The 19,157-nt window shown below is 41.5% G+C and overlaps 2 protein-coding genes across 2 annotated transcripts; one reads left to right on the forward strand and one right to left on the reverse strand.

Moving 5' to 3' along the window:
• Positions 1-2,826: 2,826 nt before the first annotated feature.
• sumo1 (small ubiquitin like modifier 1) lies at positions 2,827-8,201 on the reverse strand. Its single transcript, XM_048234785.1, has 5 exons — positions 8,069-8,201; positions 7,120-7,191; positions 6,488-6,565; positions 4,595-4,666; positions 2,827-4,491 (listed from the first exon to the last, which is right to left on the reverse strand). The coding sequence occupies exons 1-5, from the start codon at positions 8,078-8,080 to the stop codon at positions 4,423-4,425; spliced, it is 303 nt and encodes a 100-aa protein (XP_048090742.1). The 5' UTR covers positions 8,081-8,201; the 3' UTR covers positions 2,827-4,422.
• A 1,164-nt stretch (positions 8,202-9,365) lies between these two features.
• ftcd (formimidoyltransferase cyclodeaminase) lies at positions 9,366-18,695 on the forward strand. The gene is made up of 14 exons (XM_048234984.1): positions 9,366-9,491; positions 9,830-10,013; positions 10,613-10,741; positions 11,038-11,126; positions 11,600-11,779; positions 12,523-12,660; positions 12,897-13,028; positions 13,978-14,039; positions 14,335-14,464; positions 14,805-14,966; positions 15,712-15,755; positions 16,828-16,966; positions 17,659-17,754; positions 18,495-18,695. Exons 1-14 carry the CDS (start codon positions 9,438-9,440, stop codon positions 18,576-18,578), a joined length of 1,623 nt encoding a protein of 540 aa, XP_048090941.1. The 5' UTR covers positions 9,366-9,437; the 3' UTR covers positions 18,579-18,695.
• Positions 18,696-19,157: the final 462 nt, after the last annotated feature.

A 19,157-nucleotide genomic window follows, 5' to 3' on the forward strand; every position in this document is an offset into this window, starting at 1 on the left:
GTTGGCAAATGCTGTCAGAGCAGGGGTGTCCGTCTCTGTCTTCAAGAAGCTCTTGACGTCACATCTCTCACAAGAAAACCTCTTCTAACACTTCCAACAATCTTAACATGCCAAACTTATACTCATACATACCATGCACTTTTTTACTTAATCTTATGCACTTATATCTTTTGGTTATCTTTTTACAATGTATTTTATGGTTATCTACTTAAATCTCCTGTCTTACTATCTTGCCTCAATAATGTAAAATGTTGTGCTTCTTGCTTATACTAATGTCTCCTATCACACTCTAGGTTGAATGTTGTTCCTTACTTTTAAGTTGTTTTAGATAAAAGTAAATGTCAACAATGTCACAATTTTCTGGCCTTACCATGTGCCACTTTGCCTAAGCCAAAAAGCTACTGTAACAGGTGAATGTTCAGCAGGGGAGGTTTGAACATTCTAACAGAAGATTCTGTTCCGCAACAATGTTCGGTTCTAAAATTCCATGTTGAATTCAATGAACCCAGATATTCTTTAGAATGTTCAATTTCCAACATTCCCGTCACACCGTGATCTCTGGATAAATGATGCACCTTTAGAGTAGGTAACAAAACTTTATCCGGATTGAGTTGCCTAAGTCGTGTTCAGTGTTTGTGAGAGCACTCTAGCACACAAAGCCTGAAACTTCCATAGCATTGTCAAACATGTTTTTAACGTGAGGGATACTGGTGTTATTGCTGAAGTCAGTGGTATCGTATTACCTGTCTTTTCTCATTGTCTCTCTGTCTGGAGGGGTGTATAGTTTCCTGTGAAATTTGCCATAATACATTAATTTTACTCTGAGGTGCTTGTTTTATGTATGTGTTGAATAGAATGGCTTAGTGTAGAAGTCACTTAAAAACACAAAACCATCCTAGTGTGAGGGAAGAATGAATCTTCTCATAATCATAAATGATGGTAAATGCATTTTTTGCTTTTTAAATCCATCTCTGCCACAGTATGCTTATAATGTCTTGCATTGAAGGGCCTCACTGATTGCAGGAGTTCTGCAGACATGGAGGATGTTTGTTCTCCTACAGGAAAACTTTAGGGTTCAATTCACCCTCTGTGTTTCACATTTTTATTGGCTGATGTAACAGATTCTAGGAGCTCGGACGGCACCTACAAAAGGAGCAGTATGAGAAGTTGGGTAGAACTCCTGCGCACGCGCCTGCACACAAGCACACACGCACACACTGTTTCCTTTCCTAAACTAGTTTCGTACGTAAAAAAATTAACCAAAACATGCTGTATAAATGTACAATCACCTTCTTCCTCTTTTAAAAAAAGATATAGGCATAGTCAGTGTGCAATCACACACACACAAACACAGCCATCCCCTCCCCCACCTTGTGACTGGCCCACATCTGGTTGCGGTTATGGTTCTGTGAGGTATCCCAGGCAGGGTAACTGGATCCCCCCTCTGGGCCTCCGTTCTGCCCCAGACCCTGTAGCTCCGAGTCTAGCCCACCCCCACCCCAAGCTCCTCCAGCCCCATCCTGCTTCACTTCGCAGGCAGTTCTAAGCCCTGCGCCATAGAAACGGCCGCCAGAGAGGTGATGAGTCTGGTCCAAACACCACCCTGCTCTTGGCTGCCAGTGGGGGATGGGGAGGGGTGCAGGGATGGTGGTTCTGTTGTTCAATCCACAAATCATAGCGCTGTCATCTCTACTTATTCACTACCTTTTTCTCACAGTGGAGCCCTCCTATCATCTCCACCTCTCTCTCTCTCTCTCACACACACACACACACTAGCCTACTCATTCCATTAGTGTTTCCGTTTCTCTCTCAGTCATGGTCTTTTGTTCTCTTCAACTCATCCATAGGCTGCTATCTGGATGGAATCAGACACCAGGTAACCTAAATGAGAACTCAACCACACGGCATTCAACTATTTAAGCTAAAAGGTTGTGGAGACTTACACACACCCTGCACCATTTTAATGGCCAAACCCCCCCTCATGTAACATGAAACATGTTCCATTAGGAGGAGGTTTCAGTCAAGTCAAGCACGCTACATAAATCTTGATCTACATTACAAAAGTATGGGCTCATAATAATAGAATAACTCAACCTTCCATCAACACATTCTCTTTTCGTATTTCAGTGAGGTTTCACTATACGTGTGAAGTACCAGAGGGTAGAAACCAGAGCCACTTTTCTGGGAAAATGAAACGGTATTGAGATTATAGACACTACCGCTGAGCTCGTTGTGGAATTCCTTTTTAGGTCGACTGCATCGCATATCACGTATCCTACGGAAGCTCAGCGTATTTGCCAGAAGTGCATTGTTGTTGAACATTGCCATCTAGTGGTCACAACTAAAAAATTCCTTGTCAGTTCCATACGTCTCGACAGTCTGCTGTGTTGTCTGCGAGATGACCGTGAGTATGCAGAGCAGAAAGATGTTGTAGGCCATCTCTCACGTGTTCATCAACCGCAAAGAATTGGGTAAGATGATAAAGGTCGCCTGTATGTCCGAGGTCAAATATCCCAGATGCCCGCGGGTCTTTGAAGCTTCCGGTCTACTGGAATGTGAGCGCACACATTTCTCTGGCGCCTGTTAACTATCGGATTTCAGTCTGAGGCAGGGGGTAGAAGTCAAAACTAAAACATTTCAGAGATCCGCTTGACCATTAAACGCACAACGCTTTCCAGTGTATCGCCTACATAGGAAGCGAGATCAGTGGCAGGCATAGGCTATGTGGAACATAGGAAGAGACCTATGATTAAGTGAGTGAATGCTCTAGGTGAACTTTCCAATGGAGACAAGTTGCTATATGCATACTGAAGTCACAACCTCTGATGTTTTCTGACACATTTTATTTATAAAACAAGACAAAAGAAAAATAATATCCATTCTATGTCCATAAAACCACCTGGATCAGCTATCCTTTATAAAGAAAAATATAATACTTTAGAAACAATAGAAGTATGATGCTGCAGTAAAATGAACACACACAAATCCACCTTTACATGCCATTCAATCACACAAACAAGAAACTTATTTTTTGGGAGTCTTAGAAGACACAGTGAGCATGGGATCATTTGAAAAAGAATGGAAAGTCACACAGTTAAAAATAAATAAGCATGATTACAGGTTAAACATGCGCTGCAAGTTGATGTAGAAAATAACAACCCTGTCCTCAAAAACAATCAGTGAAAAACAACAACACACAGCCAAGATTTACTGGAACACCTTTTCAATGTAAATGAACCATTTAAACATGATCAAAGTTATGTTCACAGACATGCAAGCACTTATTTGGGCTTAATAAATCATTCACTCAGACTAAATTAAACATTTAAACACACATTCTTCAATATTTTCATTTTGATTAAAAAATTTTTTTTAAAAAAAATCGGTCTGAATAGCAATCAGTATGTGATTGCAAAGGATTAGGGATAAATGCACTGGTTTCCCCTTCAACATATTGCCAATGGTCAGACATCAGATATTACTCTGATTGAAAGCTCTATACATTATATTAGAGCTTACTATAAGGACAAAACCTGCAGGCTAAAGTTCCACAACACACCTCTGTTTAGCAATAAATGAGAAGTCATCATCACAAAGGTGTATTATGAAGCTCTCGTCATTGTACTATTGTTAAGTTCATCCCGAAATTAACATGTGTATGTGAAGTCACCTACAGAGGGCACATGTGCCCTTGACTCAGGGGAAGCCTACTCATGCCAGCTCTGCACGGAGGAAGAGTGTTGACTCTAGGAGTGGTTCCTGATTAGGCTGTAGTATCAAACCCCCGTCACAACAGGGCTCGGAAGTACATTTAGCATGGTAGGCCACACTGTGGCCTCGAGAGCTATGAGGTGCTTACAGAGACTATGGAGACATGAGATGAAAGCTTCTTTGCACTCAAAATCAGACAGACAGCCCCCCAACACACATACACACACACACACACACACACACACACACAACACACACACACACACACACACACACACACACACACACACACACACACAACACACACACAGGCAGTGGAGTATTATGAGGGATCGTCCTGAGTTTTGGGCAGAACCCAACAAGTCACTGTATCTGATCTCACTAAGCACACGTCCTGACTTGTATACCCTGTATGCGAGGTACACAAGAGAGATGAGAGAAAGGGGGAAAGTGAGAAGGATTAAGGAAAGAAGAGAAAGAAAAAATGAACACTGCTGAAGAGAAGGAAATGTTATCCATCCATTCACACATTCTGGCTCAACATCATCTATTAAAATTCTGCAATCGTGGTGGCAGGAGGGGATATTTTGATCCAGATGGTTGCATGATCTCCTTTCCTATCAATGGGAATAGCAAATAAAACCAGAGAATAAAGTCATACATACAAAATAAAAAATAACAATAAAAAGAAAAAGCGAGGAGGATTTTCTTCTAGTCATTCCAATGGCCACCAGTCTGTTCTTGGTACACTTCAATGACATCCTCATCTTCCATTCCAAGCTACAGAAAAAAAGAAGAAAGAGAGAGTAAATAAATGTAAATAAAACTACTGCATCTACTGCCATCTTTCCCAAAACACTGTCCATGATCACCAGGAGCTTACCTCTTTGGGAGTCTGGTTGTCTGCAATTCTCTGTCCTTCAAAAAGAAACCTTAAGGTATTCATGGGAACACCCTGATAAAAGATAAAGCACAATAAATAACTAACAGATACAGAGGGGTCTAAAAACTAATTTGATTTCAGATACTTATTGTCCAGCACCAGATGTTTCTGATTTACTATTAAAATACAAACTATTATCATCTCCTACAATCTTAACATGCAATATATCAAAGTACAACAGACTTCACTGCCTCAATATACTCAATGTAAATTGTGAAGCTAGCTAATATGTGGGATATGTAGAAGCCCTTCTGCTGGGATAAGGAAAGCAAACGCTATGCAACAATTTGCCACTTTTTTGTTGTTGTTTTTTTTAAATCAGGCCACTAGTTTGGCATCTTCAAACTCTGTTTGATGGTATATGGGCATGTGAAAGACAGATAAACACAGGTGTTGTCCCCACCAGTCATCCAAGATATGCACTATGCAGGTCTGTGTCTAGGACAGGAAAACCTTTCAATGCATTACACTGCTGACTATAAGGGGTTTGCACGGACGTCACGTTCTGGCCGGTAACCATAGTAACCCAGCACGCGCGGCCATATTGGCGGTACTCAGTGAATGAAGTACAATGGCGTATATGCACTTTGGATATCTTACGTGATTGTAGCTGTGTCTAAACAACAGAAAAGCTCATCAAAATGTGTCTAAGATGCAAAGGCATATAGGGCAGGACTTGGACCACAAGAAAAGGCGAGATATTTCAAGAAATTACGGTTTATTGGCAGCGCAGATCCATTTGAGTTGGGTAAGGGATACAAAGTACCAAGTTCAACCAAAGCCCCCCCTTCCTCTGATATTGTTCTGGCATTATTGTTCTTTCTCCCTGTTTTTTTTTAAAAATAACTTTTGGAAGTCGATCCCTACACCAGATGTTTTTCTCAGTCTGACCTATTGGTACAACCTAAAACACGACAATAATTAACCATTTTCCTTGACGATGTTAGGGATTTACTTCAGTGCCTAATGCTTTCTAATGAGGCGAGTATCTCTAATATGGCGACGTCCAGATCTGATGACACGCCGTGCAAACCCCTAATATCGCTAAAAGACAGCAGTTAGCATGTTAGGAAGCTTCTAGCAGTGGCGATAAGGCCTAAGGTCAGGGGTTCCCAACCTTTCTTGGCAGGTGACTCTATTTTGATGTCACAAAACGTTGCCGACCCCAATCATTTACATGTTGCGATAGAGAGCGCAACTCATCTCTGCTGTAACATCCAGATGAGAGCGGTTCTTTAATTTCCCCCCAAATGTCCTTGCGTGCCTGGTTGTTCTGCTACTTTGTTTCCCTGATTAAGCATAATTGAACACTGATTAAGCATAATTCCGTCAATCAAACATCTCATGCGGGCTGTCTAAGTTTATTTTTATTTAGCTAGATTATAATGAAGGATCCATTACTTAACTTGGATATCATGTTTTTTTATATACAGTATGTATTTCTTTATTTTAATGTATATATATTTGAATGTAATGTACTGGTCAATGATAAGATACCCAGTATCTCAGGTGACCCTATTTGAATTTCAGGCAACCCCAAGGTTGGGAAACAATGGCCTAGTTGGTGTTTGCAAGGTTTTACATACATTTTGGGTAGATAGCTTGGTAGTTGTGGAACACAACTCTGTATTGCAGCTTTAAATATGTGTCTTGACATAGGATTATTTATGTAAACTGTACAAGCCTTCTAATCTCTGGTATGATAAATTACTATTTTAGTAGTGAGTCAACTAAATACCAAAACAGACCAGAGTTAAAGATCACAAGTCTGAACAGTGATCTTTCATATGCATGTCTGGATATCCCCAACAGTTTAAATAGAGCACATCTTACCTGTCTCTGGCTGTAGGATTCTTTCAGCTTCTTTAAATGTGTCGTCATCTTCACCTTGAAGTGAATTTCACTGTTGTCCTAAAAAAAAAAGGGGGGATAACATTATCTGCACAAGCTGGTGTCACAGAATTGTGACAGCAAGACATAATAGCATGTTATCTGACAAAATACATGCATTTTCCTCATGTATTCTGGAGACTAAGTCACGTTTCCATCATAGACCTGATTAACTTACAAACAGCTTATGTTTTTTTTCCCTTCTGACTAAATTATGCCACAAACCAGTAAACCACACTCTCACTCATTTTCTTTCTGCTCCCTAATGTAATATTGTGAGGCAATTTGACCGTTGAGAATCATGGTCTTCCTCCTTTATTTAACATAAGGGAACAAGTTTAATTAACTGTTCCCTTCCACAAACCACCTGATGAACCACCCTGATTAATTTAGCCATTTCTGCCCACAAGAGATCACTTGGGCTAACATACAGTATCACATCCATACAAAGTAAGAAAGACAGACCATGGGGAGATGTTAGGAGGAATGTAATTAAGCTTAGTGTTTGACAACAGACAACCAATTCACCCTGCGTGTTGAGGCACGCTCCTTCTCTGTGTCCTTCACAGTCTTACCTGGCCGATCACCTTTAATTTAATATATTCTCCATCCTTTTTCTCTCCTCCATCACTTGAAGGCTTGGTCTCCTGGAATGGAAAAGAAAGGGATTCACTCAATTCACCTTTGATCTGATGACAACATAGTGTGAGGACAGTGTACAACATTTTAGATGTATTCATTACTCAAGTACCAAACTGTCCCTGCTGCAAAGTCGATTGGTTCTGCCAGTTTTAAGGCCAAAGACTATCTGATATTAGCCATTATGATATATCTAGTAGATACCCAAAGATCCACTTATGTAGATATCGACAATACCATCATTGACATAACATAAACAATAGGCTACACTTCAAGTTAGGGTAAACCTTTTAAAACCTGAAGTGATGCAAATGTTTTCTTTAGACAGGTATGTAATTACCAACACTCACGTAAATTAGAATAACACAAGTATTAACAAAACACAATCCATCTCTATGGAATATGTCAAACATACGTAAACACAGTAGCTATAATGGACAGCAATAAGCACAATCAACCGTCAAACAGCTAAGTTTGAAAGGCCTGGCTGCATGACTGCAGCAGTGATGCATCTTGCTAAGTAACGTTACTCAAGTGCTCACTTTTATTAGCAAATACTATGTATAATTCATATCAGCTCGAAAATGGCCTCCACTTAAGTTTGACAGCCCATGAATGAGGGAATCAAAGTCATCCAAACTTTGCCCTCGTAGCTGAGAGTGAAAGTACAGTGACTGCACAGCTGAACGAAGTAGTAAGCTAGGTAGCAAAACATTCCGCCACTTCTACATTCACTATGCAAGGGATAGCCTATGCGCTAACTAGCTTGTCTGCTAGCTAACAGGACTGAACACTGCAATTCGGCCCATCAGCTTGTTCCGTTAGTTTCTATCTACCCAATCAATAATGGAGGAAAAAGCATATTTCGCCACCAGCCCCACTCACCGTATCTGACATTGTATTCCACAATGCGAGACCTTTTTGAAAGAGTTTTTATTTACAGTTCAATGATCTTGATAGGTTATCTTCACTAGCTCTACCTACACAGCCAACCCCCACAACACAGAAAGCACTGACCTTATTGGAAACAATGGGCGGGACTTCCGTTGACAGAAAACCACTGAAAGTCTCCGCGAAAGCTGGTTAATGCTGATGTTTGGCTTAGATGTAACATCTAATGTGATTATCACTTATGTGATACAACATTTATATAATTCGATTTGAGTACAACAATACACTGCAGTAAAATAATAATGTGGCGAGAAAATGTAAAATGGCATCTTGACAATGGCAAGCCATTGTTTTCTATGAGAAAATTAAGCTACATGAGGTTTTTAAATATTCGCATCTGTCAAACAACTCTTGGTAGGCTATTTAGCCGGCAATAAGACGTTTTTATGGGGCGCTAGCTATAATACCCCTTTTTGTGTCAACAGAAGGCACTCTGTGTTACGAAACCCACTATTTCACCAAGAACATTAATCTCCAAACTATGTAGCGTAGGCCTACAGTTGCACTTGTCCTCGAAAGACAAACGTTTTTGTACGGAACAGTAGACAACAACGCGCAAACTCTTCGAGACAGTCCCTTTATGATTCCACCCCTGAACACTAGATGGCTACACTGCCGTAGTAAAAGACACTCACATTCACACCAACAAAAACAAAGCAAAGAAATGTTTAAAAACTTCCCCGAGGAGGTTCAAGATAATGTTTCCAAGTTCAAAATATTGCATTTCTGCTGTAAAATGCAGTAGGCTACTAGTGCAGTGCGGTTTCTTCATGTCCAAAATAGTGCATTAACTGCATATGAACAACAAATAATTCCTCTAAAACGGTCGTTTTGATAGCCTACTCAGAAATCTGCAGACTTGACAAGAGCTGCACGAAATGTGTGCGCTGCAATGTTCCGTGTTTGTGTTTTTCTTAGACTTAAGTGGTGTGTTACTTGGTTTTCTGAATTGGGTTTATATCACAGAATGCCTGGATACTGTTGCTTACTGTTGATACGCCATGTAGCCTATCTCCTCTGGTACTATTTATCAAACATGTTCAAAGCAGCCAATTGGATCAGATCCTTTGGATGCCATCACATGAGGGGGGCCCTCTCCTCTTGGGCCCCTGCACAAGTATTTGGGGAGACAGGGAATCATTGCCCAGTGACCTACATAGAGGACAACGGGGCAGGTTAATGATTCCATGGTTGCATAGCTTCAGTGCGCTTTTTAAAGGGGAAGACAAGAGTTGACAGGCCAAAGAGTGTGTGTGAGTGAGTGAGTCTGATTCTCCTCTCAGACGAGTAATTGTATCCTGACATGGCTAAGCTTGTGGAGTGCGTTCCCAACTTTTCAGAGGGTCGAAACAAAGAGGTGAGGCTGCGGGAGGACAGAGATGGTGATTTTGTTGTCTAATTTGGGATTTGGCAGAATCAGATTGAGTTAAACTGCTGCTTTGGACTTTGCCATTTTTATATACAGAGTCAAAGCATGACTGCCCTGATATGTAGGTATAATGTAGTCTTTTTTTCCAGATAGTGATAGATGTACCATGCAAGAGAGAGATAGAGACAGAGCGAGAGTAATTGGTCATGGTCAAGTAATTAAGTGACAATGTAAAGTTCTGGTATGGAAGGTACATGTGAAAGGTTAGTGATTCTAAAATCAGAAATATATTACTGCAAACTGATATGAAGTGATTGACTCTGTAGGTGATTGATGCCATCGCAGAGGCCATCTCTGGTACTGAAGGATGCAGCCTGCTGGACGTGGATCCAGGTTCCTCAACAAACCGAACAGTCTACACGTTTGTGGGATCACCCCAGGCAGTGGTGGAGGGGGCACTTAACGCAGCCCGCATAGCCTTTCAGCTCATCGACATGACCAAACACTCAGGTGACTGTCTACAGCACTTTCTCCTTACTCTTCAAGTTGACAGGCCAAAGTGGATGTGTGTGAGCTTCTGAGAGTGTGTGTGAGTGAGTCGGATTCTCCTCTCAGAGGGTCGAAAAGGAAGAAGTTGAAAGAGACTCTTAAATGCCTCACCTTATAGGCCATAAGGAGTTTAAACCAGTAAAGGCTCTGTAAAATAGTTGAGATGGTTATGGTTATGGATACGCTTTTGTCCAAAGCGACATACAAATACAAAACAATATAATACTTAAATTTAACAGGGAACAAATTAAAATGTTGGTCAGACTATAATAAGGAGAATAGCCATAATAAACAACAAAGACCTTAACTGCAAACATTGATGAGTCAGCTCAATGGCCCCATATGTAAACGTAGGAGATTTCCCACAGTGGCTGATCAACAACCATTTAATGTTACGCAACATGATAGACACAGGATAGAACAACAATGCACAATTGGCTGTCAGCAGTCGCATATGCACCACATGTTGTACCATAGCTATAATTCATAAAGATAGACTTTGCACTTTGCCTGCCAATGAAGGCCCCTTATGTGTAATAAATGGGTGAATGTTTTTGCAGGGGAGCATCCTCGCACTGGGGCCATGGATGTGTGTCCCTTCATCCCTGTTCAGAATGTCACCATGGAAGACTGTGTCACCTGTGCCAACCTGTTTGCTCAGAGATTGTCAGATGTTCTACACATCCCTGGTGAGGTTTACCTTTACTCTTTGTGTGTGTACAGATGTTGGGGTATATTGTCCTCTTCAGGACTATGTACGGAGATATTGAGGGGCATTATAGGCTTAATGACTGTGCATATATTGATGGGAAGCATTTTGAGCTTCATGACTGCAAAGGTTGGGGTGTATTTGTGGTTTGTGTTTGCGGTTAGTGTTTGAGCAGAAGTTAGTGTGTGTTCCAGTTTTTCTGACTTCCTGTACAGATATTGGGGGTTTATTAGCCTAATATCTGAATTCCTATGCCACGTTTCGTCTATTTCACAGTGTATCTGTATGGAGCAGCTGCTCGTCAGGAGAACAGGACATCCCTGCCCGCTGTACGCACGGGAGAGTACGAAGCACTGCCAGAGAAGGTATCTGTTGTACATTTACAAACAGAATATTACATACACCTCGTCCTAGATAGGTCCTGTACATAAATTAAGCCCAGTCCTATAGACTACAAGAAAACATTCAAGTCTCCATTGACACAAACATATAATCTTGGACTAGGCGTAATCAATGTACTGTCCATATATTCCATTTTGTAACATTATTAAAATGTCTTAAGTGGTACTTTGAGATATGTGATGGTATCTGGGAAAACCCATCACATGGTGAAATAAAAAATCCTTGATATCTGCTCCGTTTCAAGCCTCTCTGGTGAACTGTCACCAACTTCAGATTCTGATACCATCCTAGCAATATCCTGGATACTGTCCCCTAGCAACATCCTGGATAAAGCTAGGATGGTATCAGAATCATAAATTGGTGAAATTTCACCATGTGATGGGTTTTCCCAGATTCAGGTTTATTTATGGATTCCACATTCATGTGTGTTCTCCAGCTGAAAAAGAGTGAGTGGGCCCCTGACTATGGCCCTGCCACATTTGTGCCCTCCTGGGGTGCCACAGTGACGGGTGCTCGCAAGTTCCTCATCGCCTACAACGTTAACCTGCTCAGCACCAAGGAACAGGCCCACCGCATCGCCCTAAACATCCGGGAGCAGGGTAGAAGCAAGGACCAGGTAACCTGGACTCCTCTCACGTTACTTCATAACGTATTATGTAGAGTGTGCCAGCTGTGGGTGTTTTTGGGGGCTGTCTTTTTTGTCTGCGACTCCAAAAACTGTGCTTTTTGAACCCTTTGCTCTCTTGTTTGTACTTGGCTGTGCTTTGACCCTTGCGTCAAAAGGTCTCTGTTTGCTTTGAGACTGTGAGAATTGCAGATTAACTATGGAGAGAGAGAGCGAAAATGCTTTGTCCTGTTTTGAGTAACTGTGTGGATATGCTCTCATTAGACCAGAGATGTGAGAGAGTGACAAACTAATGCTACCAGTGTTGAGAAAAATGAATTTGACGTTTATCTCGTGAAACAGTAACAGATGACAAGGTAATAGTTGCAGCTGAAATTAAATCACCCTCATTTAAATGATAGGATGAAGTCCAAAGTCAATGAGCAAAGTGTTTCGCACATGAACTGAAGGTATGTGGGAGCACTGAGCTAACCCACCAGTGATCTTGCTCTTGGTATTAATTTAGCAAATAGAATTTATTTTATTAGCTGTAGTTAGATTTTAGATTTTGCAATCCTGAAGATTGTGCCAGAGGGAGCTCCTATGGACATGATCTGTGTGTGATATTTCACTTAATGATGTATTATGCATTTCATAATGACTCATGATTGATTCAATAATTATGCTTAATTGAAATGGTAGTTAGTCAAGTGTCATCTTGACTCGGCATCTGACTGGAGGCATTGGTGTTGCAGCCAGGTCTTCTGAAGAAGGTGCAGGGGATGGGCTGGTTCCTGGAGGAAGCCAACCTTGCCCAGGTGTCCACCAACATCCTGGACTTTGAGCTGACCCCACTTCATACAGTATATGAGGAAATTTGCAAGGATGCGCGGGTAAGAAGGATCCAAATTCTTATGGGTGTGATGAAGCTGCGGTAACATCACAGACTGACAATCGATCGACCTGAGTTAGATCACCGCTTTTGAGTGTCCCTATGGATAAAAGTGTTTGCTAAATACCAGTCAACTTTATCAGCCCTATCTATGATTCTATAAACTAATGTAGAATGTAAAAAACATAAAGTCCCTCTCAAGTGATGGGAATTTCCTTCTGTGGCCTTGTCCTATAGGATCTGAATCTGCCTGTGGTGGGGTCACAGATAGTGGGACTGATTCCTCTTCAAGCCGTGTTGGACTGCGCCAATTTCTACATTCAGAAGGAGAAACTGTTCATTGTAGAGGAGGAGCACAAAGTGCGGCTGGTGAGTAACCTGAAGGACACACAACAAGCACTGATGTCATTGGCTGATGGGGAAAAACTCCCCCAGGGGAAACAACAAGAAGTTAATGGGGAAGAATGGGGACACATCAGGCAGTGATTTCATTGGCTGATGAGTCAACACCCTTTTGTGACATCACAACAAACTGTGATGTCCTAAACTCATGCTAAAAAACAAATGGCTATAACTTCTGAAATGAAACATGTTTTTTTAACCTGATCTCTGTATCAGTTCCTGTATGTACACAATCACGTGTACAAACAATCACTAACCTCTAGACTAAGACTAACCTCTGCTTGTGACCTTTTCACACCTCTAAGCCTCTACACACAGACTAGCAGTAGTTTAGCACCTAAAATATCCATCAAGATCCATGAACAACGTGCATAATTCACTTTGTTGACACATTATTAAAAGAATCACAGTGGAATGTGGTGTGATACAATGTGATGCATTTAACAAACATCTTTGAAAAACAGACTGCACATATTTCAGAAGAGTTACCTTTAAGGTACAACAAGTTATATGATGGGAAGGCAGTAGATTTGATATTGTGGAAATGGTATTTCAGGCTCACAAATAGGAAATAATTTGTAGCATACAGTGCTGAAGGTCTAAACTGAAGCAGCATCATATTGTATGGTGCTAATAAGGGTCATCTGCTGATGAATGGTGAATTGCTGGTGAATGGGCGGTGGTAGCGTAGCATAGTGGCTAAGGAGCTGGGCATGCAGTGGCCTGAAAAGTAGTGGGTTCAATTCCCGGCTTCCACCGCTGTGCCCTTGAGCAAGGCACTTAACCCCGAGCTGCTTTAGAGGGAATGGCCCTTGTAATATAATTGACATGTATAAGTCGCTTTGGATAAAAGCGTCTGCTAAATGAATAAATGTGAATAAATTAATGGCTGAAGTTTCCTCTCCCTCTTCTCTAGGTGATCAGCAAACTGGGCCTGGACTCCCTGGGCCCTTTTGTACCCAAAGAGAGAATCATTGAGTAAGTGTCTACCATTAAATTGGTTTTCTCAGAAACTAGTGTGTGAAGTACAAAGCCCTACACTATGTAGGAAAGATGTAGAAAAGAAAACAAGGCTATAAACGTTATAAAACTTAGATACAACTATGTAAAGAACCATTTAAACAAAATGTAAAATACTGTAGATATATAATGCACAGTAAATATCCACATTCAAACATCAACATGCCTTGTTTTCTCAATTAAGCAAAATTGATGAATTTACCTCTGATAAGTTTAGTTAAGGACCTGTTGACATGGCTGCTGGATCTGTCAGGTACATGGTGAAGGACTGTGAGGAGGACGGCCGTCTGGTGTCTCAATCCCTCCAGCAGTTTGTGCACAGTGTGGGGGCCAGGACTGCTGCCCCAGGGGGTGGCTCTGTCTCTGCTGCCATTGCCGCCATGGTAAAGACCCACAACCCAACATAAAGTATTGTCCTTATTCAGGGTAGCATTCCACTCACTGATAAAGGCTTTATCTATGCCATTGCCGACATCAACACAATGAACTTTGTGAATAAAGGACAGCATTCACAGTTCTTTCAACGCATACAAACCTTATGGAATGCAACAGTATGTTCTAAGAGTAGAAAATGTGTTAGCTGTCTGAATGTTCCTTTATTTATTACTTGTGCATTACATAAAAATGTCCTGTGTTGTTACAGCTCTTTATTTAGGACAGGTAGCTTAATGTTTGACCTTGACATTGACCTTACACATAGTGCATGCCCTTGTGCTGGTGCAGGGGGCAGCTCTGGGTGCCATGGTGGGGCAGATGACCTATGGGAAGAGGCAGTTTGAGAACCTGGATGGGGTGATGAGGCAGCTGATCCCGCCGTTCCACCAGGCCATGAACGAGCTGCTGGACATGGTGGACGCAGACTCCTCTGCCTTCAACTCCTACATGGTGAGTAGGGCTGTGCAATTCGGTTTTTCAATTATATGATTTTGCTTTTCAATGTTTACAAAAACAGCGTAATCAAGAAAAAATATATTATTTGACTACATTCCATTTTGCAATGACATTTTGGAAATCTGCTGTTAAGAAGACAAATTTATGTTTTTCAAGTTTAGTAAATGCAGGATGTTTCCAAAGTCAATTAGACATTGTGTTAAATCATCGTGATTTATATATTCCATAATTATCAATTTTCAAATATCAATTCTATCGATATTCTTACACCCCTAATTTGAAAGTTAAGGAATGGTGGTGTTTGAAACCATTGTCATCATGTCATTGTATTGCAGGAAATTAAAGATTATAGTTTTGGTGAGGTGTTTTGTTTTTGAAGCGCCTTTACTAAAATATGAACTAATTGTTTGAAAAGGATTGACTGAAAGTGTAGTTCTTGAAAACAATGCCAGTGTGCTGAGCTACCCATGCGGTGGTGGCGGAACTCCTTTAGTGGTGTTAGAACATACTGTCTCTTAGATTGTCAGGTGACATGACTCCTTTAGTGGTGTTAGAACATACTTTCTCTTAGATTATCAGATGACATGACTCCTTTAGTGGTGTTGGAGCATACTGTCTTTTAGATTATCAGGTGACATGCATGATTTGGTCTTTTGATCTCTAACCTGATGAAAGTCCATGATAAAATGTCACCTACTTGGAGCCCCTCCACTTATTTTGACTTTTTTTTTCATTTCAGACAGCTCTGAAAATGCCAAAGAGTAACCCAGAGGAAGTGAAAAGGTAAATATGATGGAGACTGCATAACCAATGATTTGCAAATAAAGATATCAAAGATACAAAGATAAGCATTTATATGAATTTACTAATAATACATTTAATGTTATTTTTATGGCTTCGACTATTCAATCATTGACTTGTGGAGAAATAAGAAAGATGAGAATCTATCTTTTTGTTGAGATACAATTGCATGATTGTGTTCCATTGCCATCTTTGGTTTAGCATTTCCTCTATCTTAATTCGCATATGATGTGTATAATTACATTATTGTGCAATGCAATGCTATGCTATATGTACTGAAACCAGTAAAACAGACTGTGCAAGACAGCAAAAGGGTGTGAGGGGGAGAAAGTATCTATTTTCCGTTGACGACTTGGACAGGAGTGGAGACCTTGAGGATAAAACAGGGTCGTAAAACTTGTCTTTAGTGACTCGCACTCTCCTAGTCCCATTGTGAGGAACTCAAGCTGTCACACGCACTGAGAGCCATCCTGGCACCTAATTAAGTCTGTATGTGTAATGCAGGCGAGCCTGTTGGATGTTCACAGCTATCTGGAGAATGTGCTTCACAATGCAACACTCACTCACATGTCCACCGATTTGTTCCCTCTTGCTTGGTCATACCTGACAGGCTAGTCTGACTACTGACACAAAGTGTTGCTCAGTGTTTGTTAGGTGGTAATAAAGATATATCCACAGTCAAAGCATTAGCTTTTTTTAATAGTAACCAACCATATAAATAACGAAAAGAATTCACACCCTCCGAGGTGCTGGCAAGGGAAAATAAACGATGAAAAACTGGGTCACCGCACACTCTATCTGTTTTTACTAGGTTCCAAGTAGTAACCATCCACACATTTTAGTTAAAAAAAAAAAAAAAATGCCTATTACAGCATTCATAGTGTTGTCAAGGTCATATCCATCCTCGGGCCTTTTCTTAGAGGCCAGATATAAAAATTACTTGAAGTTCAAAATCAAACTTTAACCCCTGTCATTGTTTATATCCTATACAGTATCCCCCCCCCCCCCCCCCCCCCCCAAACTAACCCCTTCTGCCCCCTCTGGTTTTGTTCAGGAGGGAGGCGGCGATGCAGGATGGCCTGAAGAAAGCGGTCGGGGTGCCCTTGGGTCTGGCCGAGAGGGTCACCCTGCTGTGGCCGTCTCTCAAGGAGATGGTTCTCCATGGAAACGTGGCCTGCAAGTCAGATGCCCAGGTGAGTGTCAGAGGCACAGTGGGCCAACAGACAGGTGAAGCAGAAAAACACACAGTCTCATCAGAACCTGTACATTAGTACTGTCAGCATCATCAACAGACATATCAGAAACTCCAGCAGGGTGATCGGAACCCTAATGTTAGAACTGTCAGTGTTGCAGAAAATATGGTCAGAAGCTTCAACAGAGTCATCAGTACCCAAATGTTAGAACTCTTAACTGTAGTGCATAGTGACGCTCAAACAGAGTAACCAGAACCCAAAGGTTAGAGCTGTTGGCATAACAGACATACTACAAACTGGACAAGCAGGATCGAGATTATTGGGTTTACATGCCACGAGATTAAGCAATGCCGAACTATAAATAAGAGTGCACTCATTTTCTGCAAGAGTCGTATCATTGTTTCATGAGCATGTCACATCACCCATCTTAAGTGCTTCTCAGACGGAAAGCGCCCCCCATTCTCTGCCCCACTCCCTCCCACCCTGCCTGTCATGTGAAAGACAACTCAAAATTGAAGTGCCCGCCCACCGTACTGCCACTCAAACCTATCGCTCGCCTCGTTTTTCCCGCCTTGCCTCGCCTCATTAAAACTGAATTGAGTACTAATGGGTGTCACTTCTTATGTGAAAAGCCCTTTATGTTTATGTTCATGATTTATGCTTTGTGGTTTGTGTGTTTACATGGTGAACAGGTAGCCGCAAAGGCCCTGGAGACAGCTGTGTTTGGAGCCTACTTCAATGTCATCATTAACCTGAAAGACATCACAGACAAGTCCTTCAAAAATGCTGTAAGTCTGCAATATTTTTTATTATAAGAAAAAAAACACCCTTGTTTTTACAACAATAGACTGTGTCAGTCTACTATGATGAAGGAGAAAGGATGTTGAAAAGGTGTTAGCACACAAATGTATCTTTTTGTAAGTCACTTTGGATAAAAGCAACGTTCAACAAAAGTTATTGTGTGCACATCCCACCCTCTGGCAGGTGCAAAACCTACTCAAGTGAAAAAATATATAATGTCTGCAACACTGCTTTAGACTCCCATATATTTAAGTATATAGTATAAGTATAAGTATATATACTTTTTTGATCCCGTGAGGGAAATTTGGTCTCTGCATTTAACCCAATCGGTGAATTAGTGAAACACAAACAGCACACAGTGTACACACAGTGAGGTGAAGCACACACTAATCCCGGCGCAGTGAGCTGCCTGCTACAACGGCGGTGCTCGGGGAGCAGTGAGGGGTTAGGTGCCTTGCTCAAGGGCACTTCAGCCGCGGCCCACTGGTCGGGGCTCGAACCAGCAACCCTCCGGTTACAAGTCCAGAGTGCTAACCAGTGGGCCACGGCTGCCCACAAATGTACAAAGGCAACATTTCGACCCTGCTGGGTCTTCTTAAGGCTTCTTCTGCCTCTTCAGGCTTCTTCTGACATTATATATTTTTTCACTTTGGATAAAAGCATGTGCTAAATAAATGTAAATGTAAGCTCTGCTCATCTCCTTGTCCCTGTCCCTTTGTGTCCACAGACCCAGCAGAGAGCCAAGGTCCTGCTCGAGGAGGCCAAAGCGAGTGTCCGAGCCGTCCTGGAGGCTGCAGACACAAGACAGTAGCGAGGACGGGCTGCGCCCAGGACCTGATCTTGGCCCCGGCTGGATTCCGGCTCTGGGGTCACGTCCACACAAACACCCTTTTCAACTGCTCCATTAAACATCATCACTCGTGTTACAGCTCACGGCTATGTGTCATCTCTTTGTTTTGCATTGTGTGTCAAACTGAAGATAAATGGGTGAAAATAAATATATATAGTTCTTAAATAAAAATACAGTGCAGGATAGTGTTGTTTATGCATAAATGTTTCTGCGGCAATGCACTATGAGAGAGAGGGTCAACACAAAGTTTATGTGTGTGCGTGTGTCTGTTTGGTGTCTCTACATCTGCTGAGAGACACAAAAAAACACACCCACACGCAAAGACAAATCAAAAAATTCATTCAAGTATCAGGGTGTAAAATCTAGGATGACGTTCCCATCACCAGAACCCCACCCAGTGCTGCTCCACCCCCGCTGTACATGAATATAATGGGCTGGAGTTATTCTCACTGTGCATCAGTTCCCAAGAGAGACCACACCACTGTGACATTAGCTCTTGTAGGTAAGTACACATCTATGTTCATCTCTTAACTGCTTCAA

Source organism: Alosa alosa, chromosome 23 (assembly GCF_017589495.1).
Source record: "Alosa alosa isolate M-15738 ecotype Scorff River chromosome 23, AALO_Geno_1.1, whole genome shotgun sequence".
NCBI lineage: Eukaryota > Metazoa > Chordata > Actinopteri > Clupeiformes > Clupeidae > Alosa > Alosa alosa.